Source organism: Schistocerca cancellata, chromosome 1 (genome assembly GCF_023864275.1).
Source record: "Schistocerca cancellata isolate TAMUIC-IGC-003103 chromosome 1, iqSchCanc2.1, whole genome shotgun sequence".
Classification (NCBI taxonomy): domain Eukaryota; kingdom Metazoa; phylum Arthropoda; class Insecta; order Orthoptera; family Acrididae; genus Schistocerca; species Schistocerca cancellata.
The window spans coordinates 994862374-994881871 of record NC_064626.1 but is presented as its reverse complement, the minus strand read 5'-3'; the positions used below and the strand labels follow the sequence as shown (position 1 = coordinate 994881871).

Genomic DNA, 19498 nt, shown 5'->3' with positions numbered 1-19498 from the left:
AAAACTTGCACCAGGCGAACGGTCTACACGACGAGAGGCCCTAGCCACACGGCATTACCATTTCCATAATGTTTGTATATTCTGGACCAATAGAAATTTGTATAAATATCAGTACTTTCCGTCCAGAAGACGATAGTTTTTTTTTTTGTTATGGTTGTACGTTGGGGTTCGTAATAAACGTAGTTTCGGTGCTAAATGTTGCACTTCTTTGACGACCCTGATTTCGGATTCTTACTTGATTCTGGTTAGGACGTGACACTCCTTGATGGAAAAGGGTGGTACCTCAAAACATACTCATTACGGTGGCTCCAATTATGCGACCTAAAAGCGGTATCCTACACGGATAGAAACGATATAAAAGCAGTACATTGTCCCCCCCATCCGTGTATACGGGAAACCAATTCATTCCTAAATAGCAGGAAGTCAGCTGCACATCAGGCATACAGCCATGTTTTCCGGAGACGCTGGTAAGGACCGGACGAAATGGGTGAAAGAATTCGATCGAGTCGCCAGATACAAGTGGTGGGATGATATGATGTGTTTAGGAAAGAGGATGTGTTCTACTCGGGCGGCACATTCCAGGAGTGGTTCGGGAACAATGAAGAGAAGTTCAGTAGCTGGGATTCCACACCGAGTTGAAGGAAGCGTTCTAGCAAGAATCAACTGAAGAGAAGGGCCCATAGTCATGAGAAAAAGACACAGTCTACGTACAGAATGTTTTGGGTAGTATGCTATATTTAGAATCCAACTACGACTGAAGCTTGACGAAAGATCTCTCTCTCTCTCTCTCTCTCTCTCTCTCTCTCTCTCTCTCACACACACACACACACACACACACACACACACACACACACAGAGAGAGAGAGACACAAACACACTGACACAAAGAGGGAGAGAGAAGAAGGGACAAAGAGAGAGAGAGAGAAAAGAGATATGGCATTTTACGGCAGCAAGAACTGTCCGACAGAATAGAATGTTGAAGGAGAGGTGCACCAACCTTTAGCATTAATCTCCTCCGCCAGTCGATTGCGACCGGAAGAATGAACTCGGCCAACTCGGACTTACGTTGCAGCCATCAAACGCCAATCCTGCACCTGAGCTACATGGGTTCAGCCAACACCTCCGCCAAGTTTAATACCCCGCAGAAGAATAGACATTTGGAGGACAGACATTAACACGACGGTATATTGACGCTGTGCGCGTCCTGTACACATTTCACGCTACTGTAGAGAAAACAAGAAGGGTGGAAGAGAGACCAATGTTTAGCGTCTCGTCAACTATGAGGCCAAACTCGGATTAAGGAAGGCAATGCTCTTTCAAAGAAATCATCCCAGCATTTGTCTTAACCTATTTAGGTAAACCTAAATCGTGTTGACTGGACAGGGCTTTGGACTGTTCTTCTCCCAAATACGAGTCTGTGTGCTAGCCCACAGAGAAAGAAGACGTTCGTCTGCTGCTACACTGATAGACACCAACCATCACAACAGTTCAGTTCACGACACTCATCAACAGACGACTATAGTCGACCTGTGGAACTAAATTCCTCACCACACCCTCCCCACCGAAACGTAGCCGTTCCTTGTCATCATACAGAGGTACCAGGAGCATATGTCAGCGAGTGTTAGCTGTTCTGCACCAATTTTCCGATGCTTTCAAATCAGGAATCGAACCGCGCCGGTTGTAGGCTCTCATCTTTTCACCACTTGTAGTATCTTTTTCAAGATCTGTAATATTTATTTTACTTCTATCCGTGAGATACTGACCCGTCCAGCTTCACTGCATGTCGATTCTGATATTTCCATAAACTCTTTGCGTAACCACCTCATAGGAAAGCCTGTCTTTGGTGAGCTGTTGGTCCTCAGCGAATCACGTGCCATAGAGGTAGAGTTGCAATGTTCTTTCCTTTTTCGAAGGAGGTCAGTCACCCGCATTTTCCATACTGGTTCTAGTTGAAATACCTTTCGACTTAGAGTGTTAAGACATTTGATGGAGCTTACTAGTCTGATGAAATTATTTTTGCTTGATGGAGGGCTATGTTATTGAAGAATTCCTACGATGCACAAGGTAACCGGTAGGACAATTCCAAGTTATTTTATTGTACTGAATTTTGTGGTACCACTTGATTAAATTAGGTCATGACTTTGCATTCTTCTGTTTGCTGGTTTTCATTTACGTGTATTCATGTGCAGTTGTATAGGTTGACAGAGAGTACAAATTTTCCACGTTTTGAGATGCTGATTGCTGCATAATTTCTAAGTTCCTTTTATTCAATTTTTATTCAGCTTCAGGATTCTAAGTCTTATGAGAACGAGGGAGTCACCTTGCTAAATGATATCATGTAAGGTTTGTTTTATGAGACTGAAATGCACATAATTCTCTTTGTAAACATGAAATGTGCCCCTACAATTTCTAAGAGCAATATCTTCGTTCTTAACAGCACATGTAAAACCATTTCTAGACTGAAGATGCACATAATTCTCTTTGTAAACATGAAATGTGCCCCTACAATTTCTAAGAGCAATACCTTCGTTCTTAACAGCACATGTAAAAAAAAAAACATTTCTAGACTGACAATTTCCTTTATTCTTGTCGTACTTAAATACACTGAAAATAGGGCACTGTCAAATTGGTACTTCTGAAGAAGAAAGATGGCACACGGCATTTCTGCGCCGATTGCCGACAACTGAAGAAAATAAGATATCTGATCATTGTCGACACGCTAGACTGCTTGAGAGGAGCAAAGTATTTATCAATTATGTGCATCGAAATAGCCTATTGACAAATCAAGCTGAGTGGCAAAGGCTGCCTTCAAACTCCTGATGGCCTCTAAGACTTCAAAGACTTGGACAAACTAACACTCCAGCCACCTTCGGGCATATGATAGACTACCTTCCTCGAAATCTTAAATGGATGGTGATGTGTCTTCGACATCTGGATGACGCTGTTCTTTTTTTCCGTAGACATTTGAAGAACACCTAAGCTGACTGATATCTGTGTGGCTGTGTGGTCAAATGGCAAGCCTCAATCCGAAGAAGTGATGCTTAACTGCCCCAGAAATAAAAATCTTGGAGCAATTAGTTAAAATCCAATGGATTCCATCCCGATCCAGACAAAATAATAATAGTCATAGATCTTTCGACTCCTCAGCTCATTTGTGATATGAAAAGTTTTCTTGGAACGTGCTCGTAATACCAGTGTTTCATAAAGGATGTCTGTACCATGCCACATCCAATACAAGAACTTCTGCAGAGAGATGTCAAATTTTTCTGAAACGAAAGGCAAGAAAGACCTTTCTTTGTCCTTAAGGAGATGCTAATATATGCTCTAGTTCTGAGATCGTATGACAAGAATGCCGAGAAAGAACTTCACACTGATGCTAGCAGTTACATTATAGGTGCAGTTCTAGGACACACGGCATTCCCCTAAGTTGTCATAGAATGCAGTTGGACAAAATATGTATGACACTGTATGAAACTACCAGAACACGTCATGTGGACACATGGACAAACCTGTCACCAAAAATGATTAATTTTGTATAAATTAGTAATATACCGAATCACAAATGATAAGCATTATATAGACATATTATTGTAATTGTATTAATGAGAATTATTATCTATGATTTTTCTATATACAGAGGAGACAATGTATGCTCCCCTTCTCTTGTTCATGGTATCTCTTGTTCTCTGGTTCTCTTACATAGCCACATCAAGTCTGTAACCGTATATATAATAAATTAACTGCTGAAATAAATAATCGTTTAAAACTGGTTATTTCATGTCTTTATTATGTAGTTTTGAGAGCCCTGCGTCAAATACGTGCATTATTTCAGCATTCATAGTAGCGAATGGCCAAACAATCCAGCAGCGCCCGATCGACCTGCTCGCTGCCATTAAGCAGCAAAATTGAAATTAAACCTTCTTCTTCTTCTTTCCACCAGCACGTACATCAACGAAGCAAATACTAATGTTTCTTTCACAGGACTACGCAGCCCTGGAACAGCCAATATTTTATGCTTTATTCCGAGTAGGTAGACATTAAATAATTTTTTGTGTTGCTGGCCTGGCAATGTGTAATGAAGAGCCATTACAATTATTTTCTCAGGTAAATAGTAGGAGAGCAACTACATGAAAACTGAAGTTAATCCGAACTGTTTGCTCTTCAATTTCAGTGAGAGATTTCACATGGAATTTTGTGTTATAATGTCTGTCTACGACATAATGTATTAGGACTAGCCACAGATGTGTGTTATCCTCTGATTTTAAAGCAATGCTCTTATGTTAGCTAAGGCAGAGAGTATTATTAATTGAAATATTTATTACAAGATTCAATGAAATGATCCTGTGGCAAGTCAGTAAAGGCCATGTTACATATATTGGTTTTGAACCCAATGAAAATACATCAGTCGCAATTTGTATTAATGAACTTTAGCTACGGAAAACCTAAAAGCTAAATAATAACCAAAAGTAATAATCTATAATCATTAAAACGTTTTCACATTAACAAACGATATTTTTAGAGATACCACAGACAAATTCAGAAAGGTGCAGAAAGTGCGTTATCTCATGCTTTCGGAGTGCTCTCCAAGCCTGAGAGGAACTCTTAAAAACTGGGAAAGGGTGCTTTACATTTGTTTGGACCATTTAAAGCTTCAGCCATACGTATTAAGCAAACCATTCACCATTGTAGCAGATCACTATTCTCTAAACTGGCTAACTAGCCTGAGAAATAGTCAGGTCAACTGGCGAATTGGCACTGATGCATCACAGTAGTATACGAAAACGTATGCAAAAACAAAGATGCTAACTACTTTCAAAGAATTCTGTAGTCGAACCGAGCAGCGTGGACGAACTCTCAGTCATTGTAGCATTAAATGACTTTTTTGCTATACAGAGGAAAGAACCATAATTGCTGAAAGCCATAGAAGTCTTGAAGGATCAAGAATTGGCGAAAGGAGAATTTCGGTTATTAATGGAACATTTTATAAGAAGAATCATGATCCACTGGGGCACAAACTATTGCTTGCCTTCCCAACTCACCTACAGCCAGCTGTCCTTAAGTTGTTCCATGGCGTTCCAACAATTGGATTAGTGAAAACCCTGTACACAACCAGACACAGGTTCACTGGCAAGGTCTGTACAGATCAGTCAGACACTACATGAGCCACTGTGAGGAAAGCTACTGATGGAAGAGGGAGCAGCAGTTACCTCCAGGGCATATGGTACCAAGTCCACTGCTGCAGCACCACTGCCCAAATTGGTATCGACCTCCTGGAGACAGTCACAAGGTCGACAAATGAGAACTGATGCATTGACTACCAAAGCTGTGCTGATAGCTGAAGCTCCAGAAGTTGCTCCATGTAGAGACATAATTTTGAAACATGGAGCACCCTATGTCATGATCTGTGATCGTGGAAATTTTTTCTAGTTGGACTAGTATCAGAGGTAATGTCACGAAGCGATATCACTTACAGGATGACAACTATCTGCCATGCACAGACAAACGACCTCGGAATGCTGTAATAAGACATTGGCAGATACACTCTCGATGCACAGTGATGTGGGACAGAGAGATTGGAATACTATGCTGCCCATCACTACGTTCGCATACAATTCAGTTAAGCAAGACACTACAGGCTTCACTCCGTTCTTTCCTCTCCCCAGACGTGGGGCTGTAATGGCAATGGAGACAGTGTTCCCATATCAATTGGACCATGGTCAGGTTGACTACATGAAGACTTCATCACCATCCGACCAAAGAAGCGACGTCCAGGAGGTAGACTGAGAACGATACAACGGCAAGCATAAGCCAGTAAGATACAGCCTGGGAGATTTGGTATCAAGTTTTACACCCATATAGAAAGTGGGACCATCGAAAAAGTTACTGAAGCTTCCCTTTGGACGTATTGTACAAAACGTCATTTGTCATATGACACATACAAAGATTGTCTGTATTCTCCCTATGAAGCGCTACTACAGTCCTGAGTTGCAGATCGACGATGGGACCATTCAAGGAAAGTGAAGACCCGCTTGACGATCTCGAAGCTTTGATACAGGAGCTTTCAGTGCTTGTCATAGTGAAGATGGTGCGACAACACGATCAGCACGAGAATTCGCAGTGCTGCCATACACTGACGACATTTAGACCTAAGGTGATGTAGCTGGCTCCAATGAGAACTTCCAGCCCTGTAGTATGCAGTGTAGCGTAGGTGTTAGCGTCGCTGGCTTGGCTTACTCCGAGTCTCCAGTTCACATCTGACTGTCACTAATTACATATTATTAAGTATTTATCTTTTCTCGAAAATACTCGAAATATGTTTGTAAATTCTGAAACATACGATGTTTGTATAAACAGCAGCATTTTCTGTCCATGAGTAAGTTACTTTTTGTTCTGGTTCTATGTAGGTGTTCGTACAAAACGCGTCTTCAGTCCTTGGTGCTGTGCTTCATCGACATCAGTGCTTTCGAATTTAGGTTTGATTCTGATTACCACTTCTCTAATATCGTGCATGACAAAAACATTGAACAAAAGCGCCTTTTATCACAGTAAGTCAGATAAATGTTCCAGTTGTGGCTAATGCTTTTGGCGAATGAAATGTGACTGATGCTGATGTGTTGCTGCACAGTCGCTGTATACTAGTACAAAGCTCGATTAATGAAATCAAATGTGATTTTTTTGTAAATCAAAAGCTTTAAGAGGACCAAGACAACAATGTTAGTCAGTTACGAGGAGTAATTAGCTTCAAGAGGAGAAACCACCCAGGACTCGGACAGAAGAGCTGTGAGCTGTGAGTTAATCAGAGCTACCTCTGATATGCAGCGAGCTTGAAGCACCAGTGGGCTGGATGGCCAACAACTTACAAGGACCTCAAGACCACAGAGGGTGATTTTTGATTATAATTTCGCTGTATGAAACAAGCAGGCATACTGCACCGCTATAAGTTTTTACTGGGGCCGACTGCAGCACCTACCTAGATCTACATCTCCTCAATAGTCCTTTGTATGGTAATGCTGGCGGATTCTCACATTCTGATCATGTTGTCAAATTTTCTTTGCTATGATAAGCAGTGAAAGAGGCTCGAACCGTCAATGCTTCACGATCGTCGAGCTGCTCTTCACTCAAAGTGTTGATTATCAAAAAATGAAACAAATATCTCATGTTCAGAAGATAAATTAGTTTCCAGCTATCAGTCACAGTAACTAACAGGTGGAATGTGAGACACTCAGTAGAATCTTCATTTTAAGCATCGTAAATAGTACTGTTCGAACTCTGGAATTGTGTAGTATAGATGTAAAGGAACAATAACCGCTCTAGTTGAGTTTTAGAAGAATTCGAGAATTGATTCCTATTTTCAAGGATTGTACAGTCTACTTCTGTATGTTTCGTTTCTACACTTCCACCCAGTTGTCTTCATATTTTCACTAAAACCAGAAAAAAATCACAGATGTAGTTTTAAAGAAAACTTAGAGTTCAGATGGTATGGTATTGCTCTGGTAGTAAGTGAGTATGCTGAGTGCACCTGGCATGGTTTTATGCACACCCTTTCCTTTGATGAATTAAGTTAACTTTATTTTAATGTAATCAAATAAATTATATTTTAATTTTTAATTAATTTTCATAAATAAAATTAATTAAAAGTAAAATTAAATTACTATAACTTATATCAAAATAAAATTGATTTAATTAATTCATCAAAAAAAAACGGTATGCAATAAAAACATACGGAGTCAGTTCGACATACCAGCTTACTACTTATACACAAAAATGCTTACCCATTTTGAATCCACTACAATTACTTCAAAAAATAAAATTAAACAAAAGATTTAAGAATCATTTTACTTTACTTTCAACTATAATTAAATTTTATGAAGTTTTTTCACCTCTAATTCTATTATGTGGGCCCGTATGGTGCAAGTTCATTCATACCTGACTGGAATCCACGCTAACATAAAAGGTTCATGCCACGATAGACGTGCGAAAAAAAGGTTTTTTTTATATATAAATGCATGGCCGTCTAGAATTCCCATTTGTGCCACTATCATTTCTGTCTAAGGCCTAGATGCACCATAAATTTGGGCGACGTCGGTGATGACTGGCAGACAAAATCGGCTTGTAAGACAAAAACAAGTAGAAAATTTCGGTGAAACCTTATTAAAGAGTTCTATAGCACCTATCCCGATGATCAGAACATTCATTTGTAGGGGAACGATATGACTATAGATGGTCTTATTTTTCAGTTTAAAAAAGGAAGATTAGTTTGTAATGTTCCATCCTTTCTTACACTACCCCTTGTTAGATCTGCAATAACCTCGACGTCGATGGGACATTACAAAGTAGTATTCCTTCATTAAATTTATTAAATGGTAAAATAAATCTATCAACAGTCATATCGTTTCCTCACACATACGTGTTCTGATCATCGTGATAGGAGCTGTCGAATAGTTTAAGGAAGTTTTCAAAGATTTCACTTGCTGTTCGATATGGCCGATTCAAAACGTCCTTCCGTTCGGGCCTCGAAGCTTCCTTGGAGTCGAGCGATGCCGCATCAGCGGCCGCGACCAGAATCGACGCACTCGGCGATGTGAGGCGCGCGACACAAATTAAGCGACGTTCTGATACGTGGAGTTAATTGGAAGCGTTTACTGGCGGACCCGAATTAATCCTCTCCTCTGCTACACATATTAAAATCTGTTTAAATAACGGTTGCCAGACACGCTTTGACCCTGATGACAAAGTTTCTCACTATTCCAAAGTTAATAAGTACAGCGCCTGTGGCAGTCTAATCACTTGATTCCCAGGTCTGAGCACTGGACTGGATACGTACCCCGCTGTCGGTTCGTACACCACCTCTACCTGGACTCTAGCAACTATCACACACAAACATGACAACAGCAAAACGGGAATATACACCACCAGAAAAAAAATTAGTACACCATTTTAGAACTTTCCAATTCCCTCAAGATTTGTTGCAACAGTGCATACGGAGTACATGAAACGATTACGTTAACAGATCAGCAGCACAAGCGTTTCTGAGGTAACAGGTAGCGACTATGCTGAAACACCCGTATTATTACGTGGTGTTGGCTCCGCGGACGGCAATGCAGGCACTGGCTCCAGCATCCAGTCGATTGCACAGATGGCGAATACTGTACTGAGATATGTTATGTCACGCCTGCTCGAACTGTTCGCGTAGTTCTGTAACAATTATTGGCTGACGAGTCGCACGAGCCAGTTCTCGTGCCATCATATCCCACACGCTCTCGATTGGAGACAAGTCCGGAAATGGATCGTGCTGGCCATGGAAGTTGCTGCACGTCTTGCAGAACACGTTGAGTTCCACAGGTAGTGTATGGGCGAACATTATTCTCACTGCTAATACCCGGTTCGCAACAGTTCGCACTTACACGTCTGGGCTCACAAGTCCTCTTACCTGTACTGTGGCAACTGTACGATCTGCCACTCCTGCCCTTACAATACGACGACACTGGCGGGTTTCGGTGCTACATGGACGTCCAGAACCTCGTCCTTAGGAGTGAGAATGTTCACGTGACCACTGATACCAATCTTTTTGCACAACTGACGCAGCGCGTTCAACTTTGTGGCAATTCTCCGATAGGACCAGCACGCCACTCGGAAAGCCGCAATTTGACCCCTTTCAAACTTGCTGAGTTGGCTGTGGGAAGCACGAGTGCGTCTCTGTGGCATGGTTGCCTGCATGCATCACGCCTTTTCATCACACTGAGCATTCCCTATTACAGGGTAGACACAGCTGGCGCCTTATCAGAACATCTACTATCCTCCAGGTGTAATATGGCGTCATTGAATCAGAACCGACGTCGTCCTTCCAAGTGTACAATTTTATATATATATATATATATATATATATATATATATATATATATATATATATATATATATATATATATATATATATACGAGGGCAGTTCAATAAGTAATGCAACACATTTTTTTTCTGAAACAGGGGTTGTTTTATTCAGCATTGAAATACACCAGGCTATTCCCCAATCTTTTAGCTACACAACACTATTTTTCAACGTTATCTCCATTCAATGCTACGGCCTTACGCCACCTTGAAATGAGGGCCTGTATGCCTGCACGGTACCATTCCACTGGTCGATGTCGGAGCCAACGTCATACTGCATCAATAACTTCTTCATCGTCCGCGTAGTGCCTCCCACGGATTGCGTCCTTCATTGGGCCAAACATATGGAAATCCGACGGTGCGAGATCGGGGCTGTAGGGTGCATGAGGAAGAACAGTCCACTGAAGTTTTGTGAGCTCCTCTCGGGTGCGAAGACTTGTGTGAGGTCTTGCATCTTGCGTTGTCCTTTGAATATCCCAACTGGTGAACAATTGTGACAGCACTACCAACAGAGATGTCAAGTTGAGCACTGAGTTGTTTGATGGTGATCCGTCGATCATCTCGAACGAGTGTGTTCGCACGCTCCGCCATTGCAGGAGTCACAGCTGTGCACGGCCGGCCCGCACGCGGGAGATCAGACAGTCTTGCTTGACCTTGCGGCGATGATGACACACGCTTTGCCCAACGACTCACCGTACTTTTGTCCACTGCCAGATCACCGTAGACATTCTGCAAGCGCCTATGAATATCTGAGATGCCCTGGTTTTCCGCCAAAAGAAACTCGATCACTGCCCGTTGTTTGCAACACACATCCGTTACAGACGCCATTTTAACAGCTCCGTACAGCGCTGCCACCTATCGGAAGTCACTGAAACTATACGAGACGAAGCGGGAATGTTTGAAAATATTCCACAAGAAATTTACGGCTTTTTCAACCAAAATTGGCCGAGAAAAAAAATGTGTTGCATTACTTATTGAACTGCCCTCGTATTTTCCCGGCAGTCTAGTACAAAGTCAGTAGGGTACGCGTTACACACGAACATCACTCTCAAATTTGCAAGGAAGCAAATGAGACTTATTTGCACAAATTAACCCTATCCAAGGCCTTCACTTTTATCCAAAACCACCTCTAGCTAGCTAATGGCTCCACGCTCTCCTGTGAAGCCTCTTTGTGTTGAACAAACACGCTATACGCTCAATAATCCACCACACTCACCGAGAAAAGCAGTAAAATGCCCAAGGCGAATTTCATGGCCGCGCAAGGGAATGCACTTTCGAATGCTCTGTAGGCATTTCTTGCCGGAGAGGTAACCTCGTTGATTACGCAAGATCTTCAAAATCTACTCCTCGCAAGAGGGTCCACAACTTGCCGCCTTACCCCTTCGAGATATGCAGGTGACTTGACTTCGCTAGCTCCACATCGCTCCACGAAATTATAAATTCGTTTGAGAAGGTGCCAGAGAGGGCCAGACAACAAGTGTTAATGCGCATGCACAACTGTGATGACGTAAGAAGCCCGTGCTCGGTGTTTGCTCTTCTCATTCGCATTTCTGATTGCTTTTGCGTGCGTACTGGGGCATCACGTGACCATGGAAGCACAGCGGCTTGTTGTTCAGAGGGGACTTACGGAGTTACTGTACTTACGGCAATTGTTTTATCACATCCCATCCAGATAAGGAATCAAAAATATGGAAGCAGTTCTTGGCTTAATACTGATTTCAAAACTAGACTCTATAGGCTCAAAATACCTCAATATTTTGCTGTGTAGTGAATGTAGCATAGATTTTTTGTATTCGCACTGTGGGATACTGTTATGTGGCATTTGCAATCAACTTTCCAGAACTGCAAGAAGCTAGTAAGAAGGAACGTAAATTTCTTGGAAAAGTAAAAAAAAGGAAACAGTTGCTTCTACAGACCAGAACGAAGAACAGTATATTATTTAATGACAATTTCAAACTGCATAAAAAATTAACACGGTTATCCGTGAAGCTAAGAAACAGTACAACTGGTAAGTTTATTCTACTTTAGGAATAAATATAAAACCATATGGGGACATACAACGATAAAAGACAGTATGCTGCCAGTATATAATTTACCAAAAAATAGAATTCTGTAAATTTAAGACGTAAACAACATTAATTAAGAAATAACGTCAAGCCTAGATGAGGTAACAGCCAAGTGTTAAAAATGTCTTGTGGTCGAAAAACATTGCGTATCACCGAAGACAGACTTGTAAAATTCTGCTGAAGCTGTCAACATATTTTATTCAATATTATTGATCAAACTTGCCTGCTTGGTCATCTTCAAGTAAACATTTGCGTATGTTCATACGTATATACCATTATGAAAAAATGGCTCTGAGCACTAAGGGACTTGACTTCTGAGGTCATCAGTCCCCTAGAGCTTAAATCTATTTAAACCTAACTAACCTAAGGACATCACACACATCCATGCCTGAGGCAGGATTCGAACCTGCGATCGTAGCAGTTGCGCGGTTCCGGACTGAAGCGTCTAGAACCGCTCGGCCACCGTGGCTGGCATCATTAAGAGATCTTACATTACGTCATAAAAGAAACAAGACATCAGAAAATATTCCAAGAGCACAGCAATCTCGTAAACTATATTAAATGCATAATTCAGCTTAAATTTCACGTTTGTATGTCCTGATTCATATTGAACTACCTGGTATTAAGCTTTTCAGTGTGGTTTTTTCTTGGAGTACCACTACTGCATTATCTCATGTTTTGTTCTTTATTATGGAATAATGTCACACATGTCAGAAAATTACAATCTAAATTTGAAATTCAGCGAACAATTGAACTAGACAATAGTGTGGAATTAAGCACTTTGTTTCAAATAAAGTGACTACCTCTGAGGAAAAGATAAATAAAAGCCTAATTTCTTCAGCAGACAGACAAAATAACTTCATTCATCTGCAAGTCGATTAACGTTTGAATACTGACGAAGAGAAAATAAAATAAAATCAGAAAACTGAAACTATTAACATATTTTAGACTTCCGTGATTATGAAAATGTATTTAATTCATTTCATAGCTCCTATCTATAGAAATTCGTTTTGTTTCCATCTGACGCGGGAGCTTTAAACGAAGAGAAAACGGCAATATCACGAGACGTAAACTCGGGTCACGTGGAGACTACCCACAACTACAACTCAGAATGCTCTGCGCATGCGCGAATCTGGCAGATTGGGCGCTCCAGAAAAAATTTTTCCGGGTAGCGTCTGGCCTCTTGTTGCTATAGCTCATACAGCTAACAGCCACACTTGAAATAGCCAGAAGCGGGAAAAGGTGCTGCTCATACGCGGCTTTCGCTCTACGTATGCACGTGAGGGCACTGGCAGCTGCTCAGGCGAATCTTATTTAACATTTAATCTTCAGCCAATCAGAATTAGCACCACCTCGCTCGCCGCTTTTCCAGTTCACACCATCCTGCAAAAGTAAAAGGCGGACGATGGTTCATTTACTCGCCCATATCTCTTTTGTTGAAATCAGTAACATGATACCAAATACAGCTAACCAGTGTGGGAGAATGGTGCAAGGTTCAAATGGTTCAAATGGCTCTGACCACTATGGGACTTAACATCTGAGGTCATCAGTCCCCTAGAACTTAGAACTACTTAAACCTAAGTAACCTGAAATCACTCACATCCATGCCCGAGGCAGGATTCGAACCTGCGGCCGTAGCAGTTGCACGGTTCCGTACTGAAGCGCCTAGAACCGCTCGTCCACCGCGGCCGACAATGGTGCAAGGAAGTAACTTGGCGGAGGCAAGTGGAAATAGGCGAAACAAAATAACGCTGCTTGGAACAGATTGTTAACTGCAAACATTTCAAATCCACTGAAAAATATTATTTAAAAACGTCGAGTTATCACATTAACTAGTATCTATTATATATTCATTTATTCACGCAAAAGCTGTAGAATTTTACCAATTCAGAGGAGACCATATTTAAATACTGCTGGTAAAGAAATGAACTTTTAAGTACTGATTTCAAGCACTGGTCACGCAATGTTTGTTCACGTCCATTAAAAAATATAAAATGTCATCATAGTCACATCTAAAATATGTGAATCATACATTCTTACTGTTCTGTTGTGTCGTAAAAGTCGAAGACTTTCCTGTTTCATGTTTAACGAACAAACTTTCCGTTTAATTATTGAAGATGCTCTTACACAATAATTCCTGTTACGTCTGATAGTAACTAAAGTTAAATATAACCCACGGTTAACACTATCTAGAAGTTAGCACTGCTCAGATCAATGTATTTGATTTCGTAGAAGTGGGACGAAAGTGTTGACAGATTGAAGCTTTCAGCCTGCTAAGTTGCGTATTACAAGTTGTCTGCGCGCAAACATCAGTGCTCGTTTGCCGCTCCGGTGCACAGTTCTAATGTATCACTCGGCTTCAGCAATGTTGCCGCTTAAATACCGCATTCTAAGAACGCACAGGCGGTCACCCTAAAACCAACAATTCTTCTCTATCTCTCCATATTCGTTAATGTCCACCGTAACACGTCAAAAAGATCATTGGTGTTAACTTTTGCGGACGCGCTCTAGACTATTATGATTAACCACTTACGCATTATTCACTGAGAAAAGCCGTTTGATAGGGTGTAGGATTATTTCTTTCCAAATATTTACTATTACTTTTTGGGATTACCAGAACTTCACAACGCATACTAATGATGATATTAGAGTATGTTGCAGATACTACGTAACTAAAAAAATCAAGGGTGTCTCAGTTATATGTTGTGAAGCAAATTGATAATCATAGGAAGTCTCTTTCGGGAATTGACAGGGAAGATCAAATGAAAGTGGTTCAGATGACTACACGTTGTTGAAACTTCCACATCTAGCGCGAGGTCTCCGTAGATGGAAGTCGTTTATCTCCATGAAAGACAAGTCACTCGTTTATCTCCATGAAAGACAAGACACTCTCGTTGGAGTTTGAGGCTGTTGATACAATCGCATTCTTAATCTTTTCATGTTTCCAAACTGAAATCACGCTTTTAAACAACTCCTCTTTCCCGCTGATGTAAGGAGAATATTGAAATGAAAATAATGTGGGATGCACTGGAAGGTACAATATTTATCTACGATAAATCCCGTCTGAATATTTCGAAAATGATGCTGGACATTCTTTAGGGTTTACTTGAATAAATCTTCATTGATTGTTCTAAACTGCTGGTAGTTTCGCATCTGACTGCCCCGCTCGAGAGGCCATTGAACACTCAGACAAGTTCTGTATTTAGTCCGTAATACTATAGTAAACCAGACAGTCGTGTTGTGATTCATGAAAAGAGTAAAGGGGAACACTCTAGCAACCTATATGATAACGAGGCGTTAACCGAGACTTCACCTGCTTCAGCTTCCTAAGAACCCAAGCACCTTCGTCTCATTATGTGAATTTAGACACGTAACGTATGAATAATATGCAAGACAAACTTCAGTTAAAGGTTTACTAAAAGCTTACAGCTTATAGAAATGAATGATTTAATCCACCAACTTATACACGAAAGAATCCTTTAACTTTTTTCAGTTAGTAGTCTGACATGAAACATAGAAAACAGCAACTCGGAATTACCTGAGCTTTGTTGTTTGTTTCACCACTGAGCTGAATGAAAGCTCTTCAGAACCTCTACTTTACTGGCTACAACGACTGAAAACGGGTTGTCCGAGTATTATCCCAGGAACTCATAGTCAGCGACTGGTCATATTTGACATGCATTTGAATTCATGTCCAACATGTAAATCCTTTAATGATTCCCTGCCGTGTCTGCCTGTGTCGTCTACGTGGTCACCTGTCAGCGGTTTCAGATTTGAAGCGGTTATGACCATTGTAGGAGGTACTTCTCTTCGGACTTGTCCATACCAACGAAGCGGTCTTTGCACCATGGGAGATACACCAAATCTTTCGTGGATAGTGTTGGTGGTAGTGAAATTCCCATTGTCCAACACAGCGCACCCATTTCCATGGCACGAAGATGGTTTTTCAGATACAATGGCTATTGCGCATTAGTGCCATACAGAACGAACTACTGCCTGTAGAATCTTGGCAACCATGTACTTTGGTATTTGTACATCGCACAGCGTCCCAGTGATCTTCCACCATGGCACGAAGTGTGCCATGAGCGTAACCTCAGGACTCGGGCTGGCTGCAGTGGACATTGGATATTACAAATATTTGTGACTGAGGGGATCTACTTACCAGACAGCTGAAAGGAACAAACATAAGACACAAAAACAGAAATACAGCAGAATAACCATATTGCAGAAATTTCTAAATTCCTTTATAACTGTGAAGAAAGTAGTACACTCACTGCAACTGAAGATAAAATCCTTTCAAACTCTGAATCACAAATTAGCATGATACAGTAAATGATTAGAAAGTGTACACCAAAATACTCATTCTGAATGTAGCAAAACGCTCTGTGTGCGACTACATGTCACGGACATCTCGAAATCACTTGTATCAGGAACCCGACTTTGGAACCATGTTCCTCAAAATATCAGCCTCCTTTCCATCTTCAGAAGACGGATAATGGTTCACCTCCTGACAGTATCCCCCTCTTCTGAGGCTCGCTCTAACCACACGTCCTCCCAGGTCTACAGAGAAGTCCACTTAGTCCACTATCGAAACACTCAAACACTCTGCTCTTTGTTAAGAGTTACTGCCACTTCAGTCTTCTTTTCTAACATCGTGTCTTCCTTTTCTAATTTTTTCTAATGTTAACTGATACTTCCGCAATCTCTCGGTAGACCATTATCATAATCATAAATGAAAACCACAAAACTGAAAATGTTCTACAGTATTAATTTGTTTCTTTGCCTGGTTTCCGGCTTACAGTGTCTCATGAAATTTTAACTGACTATCGTCGTCAAATTGGTGAACAACGCTGCAAAAGATATTCTATGTAAAAAGTGATGAGAATACAGGATAAATATCATCTTTGACAGTGTAATGTTAACGTAAGTTAAGATGTTGAAATCAAACAACAAAGTGAATGAACCAGAAATTAACTCTGTGTGTGTATGCATGTGTATAAAGTGCAAGAGCGGGACATGATTATCAAATAATTACGGTCAATAGAAGAGCAGATATATCTTTGATACTTTTCTGTTGAATTATTTGATAATGATGTTCTCTTTCACCTCATATTGACACACACCCTGCTTAAGTTTATCATTTTGAATAACATTACAATGCCAATGACAAAGAAGATCTTTATTCCGTGTTTACATCCCCGCATGTATAATATCTTTTGCAATGTTTTTCAACAGTTATGTATCCTTTTTGACGATGATCATAAGTTAACATTTGATTAGGACCTTGTAAATTGGAAACTGAGTAGCGAAATCAGTTTTGTATAACCCTCACAATTTTGTGCCTTCCTTTTCTGATGATATTAACCGTGGGCTCAAACGCACTAAAGTAATTAATGTTACTGTTTCGCTTAAGGTCTGCTATTATTATTATTATTATTTACTACTAATTTTTGATGGTAATTATAACTTTCCTCTCAAAATAATAGCTCTGTTGTCTGTAACTGAACCACAAATACGCACAAAGCTTGAGTGTGTTTGGTATGTGCAGGTACTCGCCTGATGTAAAATACTGCCTGGTCATCCTTAATAGATCAATAAATAAATTAAATACTATTGCATTGAGCATGTACTTGGGGCGTCTTTACCATTGTTACAGCACTTGTGTTTAAATTCCGGTGGAGAAATCTTAAAAAGTTAGAAATTTAGATTGAGTACGTTTGAAAAATTTGTGTGTCTGTCAGCGCCTCTCCATTTGCTCCTATTCGACAGTTCATAAGTAGGCGCACATTATAAACATGACAACGCGGATTATCGTCATTTACTAATTTCGAGGCAATGAGCGAGGACGATATGTAGGTCGTAGAACTGGAGACGCAAAGAAATAATTTTCGTAGTAAATTATACGAGTGCCAAGGTGTATGAAATTCGGCGAGAAGCAACTGTGCGACGCGGACAGGTGTGACGCACAGCACGAACGCACGCGCCCGTGCAGTGCGGGAGCGCGCGCCTCGGGGCGCCGAGTGGCGAAGCTGCGGCTGCTCCCCGCGTGGGGCGCGCGTTTGCCGCCAGAGCCCGCCAGCGGCAGCCGGCGGGGAGCAAGCAGATGCTAATGTATGGCAGCCCGGGGCGGGACCGGGCGCGGCCCCCATTGGCCGGCGCGTGGCCGGTGATTGGCGCGCGCGGCCGGCGGGGGCGTGTCGGCCCGCCCCGGGGAGCGGCCGGTGGGGGCGGGCCGCGGTGCGGTCGGGCGCGGAGCGGCGCGGCGCGGCGCCGGCTTGTTCCTCCGCGCGCGCGACGGCCGGCGGACGTGTGCGCGAGACCAGATCACGGTGGCAGCCAGCGTTAGCGTCGGCGTCACGACGGCGGCGTCTCCGTGGCCCGGGCTGGGGCTAGCCGCGCCCGCGCCCGTCGAGCTCGATCCCGTCTGGGGGCGCAAGCTGTACGGCCCGCCCGGCGCTGGCGCGGGAGGCGGCGTGGGCGGCCGCGGGCCGGCGGCGGGGCCGGGCCCGCCCGCGCCGGGGCTCGTCTTCGGGCTGCACCACCACCACCAGGACGTGGCCGCCGGCCTGCACCACCATCACCACCACCACCACCGCGGGCAGGCCACGCTCAAGGAGGAGCCGCTGCCCGCCGCGCGCTCCTGGGCGCTGCAGCCGCCCGTCGACCAGAGCAGGTATTTCGCAGCATCGCTCCGAGTATAAAATGTGCCCGACGAATTTAAGAATTCTCCTGCTCGTCTTCGTCGAAAATATGTTTACAAATTGTGAGAACTCCTATTTGTCTTAATACGATGTTGCCGAGACCTATTTGTGAAACAGGTGAGCCACTGGTTCGCACTTCCACACCCTTCTTTCTTTTCTGATTACTTAGTTTTGAATGTCATTAAAACTGTCTTCAGTGTTGCGAATCTTTTAATGTGGATCTCTAACAACGGAGCTACTGCCTTGTTATCACCAATTGGTGATTGTTTTTGTTTGGCATACGGATGAAAACCGGTGTCCCGACTCCACTGACATGGGGAACGAGAACGTTTGATGTTAACACGCTGTGGCTTTGTCGTCGATGTGTTACAAAAGTAACTAAACATCTCGCTATGAAGATTTTCTTCGTACGAATTACAACGCGCGATGCTTATGCCATTCACTTACTGGGGCTGTGTTGTTTCAGATCAATTATGCGAATGTAGATGCTACTAGAAACTGTAGTTGTGTGTTTATCAGTTATGCTCATAATTTTTATTAATAAAACGCCGTCTTCGTTATTACGCATGCACTGTTTATGTTCCTGAGTGGACCACCAATCCAGTAAGGTGCGTCTTCCTTGCGTTATTTGCTTGGCGACGTAGCCAGAGAGATGATCGGCCGTCTGTTATCGTCGTTTCCGGCAGTGCGATCTCAGCTTGCGACCCGTCAGCGGAGGCGAGAGGTGGGCAGTCGACAGCTCGCACATTGTCGCTGCCGTAAATGAATGGGTTGGGGGGCAGGGTGGGGGAGGCCGCGGTGCGGGGGCGTGCCAGGTGCGCACGTGGCCGCGCCGCGCCGGTAAACAC

The 19498-nt window shown here is 42.4% G+C and overlaps 1 protein-coding gene across 1 annotated transcript in view; it reads left to right on the top strand.

The window, feature by feature from the left end:
- LOC126120995 (uncharacterized) overlaps positions 1-19135 on the top strand; it is a 28296-nt gene extending 9161 nt beyond the window's left edge. The window contains exons 2-5 of the mRNA XM_049915081.1: positions 17942-18115; positions 18268-18503; positions 18552-18622; positions 19117-19135. Coding sequence (XP_049771038.1) covers positions 17942-18115; positions 18268-18503; positions 18552-18622; positions 19117-19135 — 500 coding nt within the window. The remainder of the gene's footprint in view (positions 1-17941; positions 18116-18267; positions 18504-18551; positions 18623-19116) is intronic.
- The last annotated feature ends 363 nt before the right edge of the window (positions 19136-19498 follow it).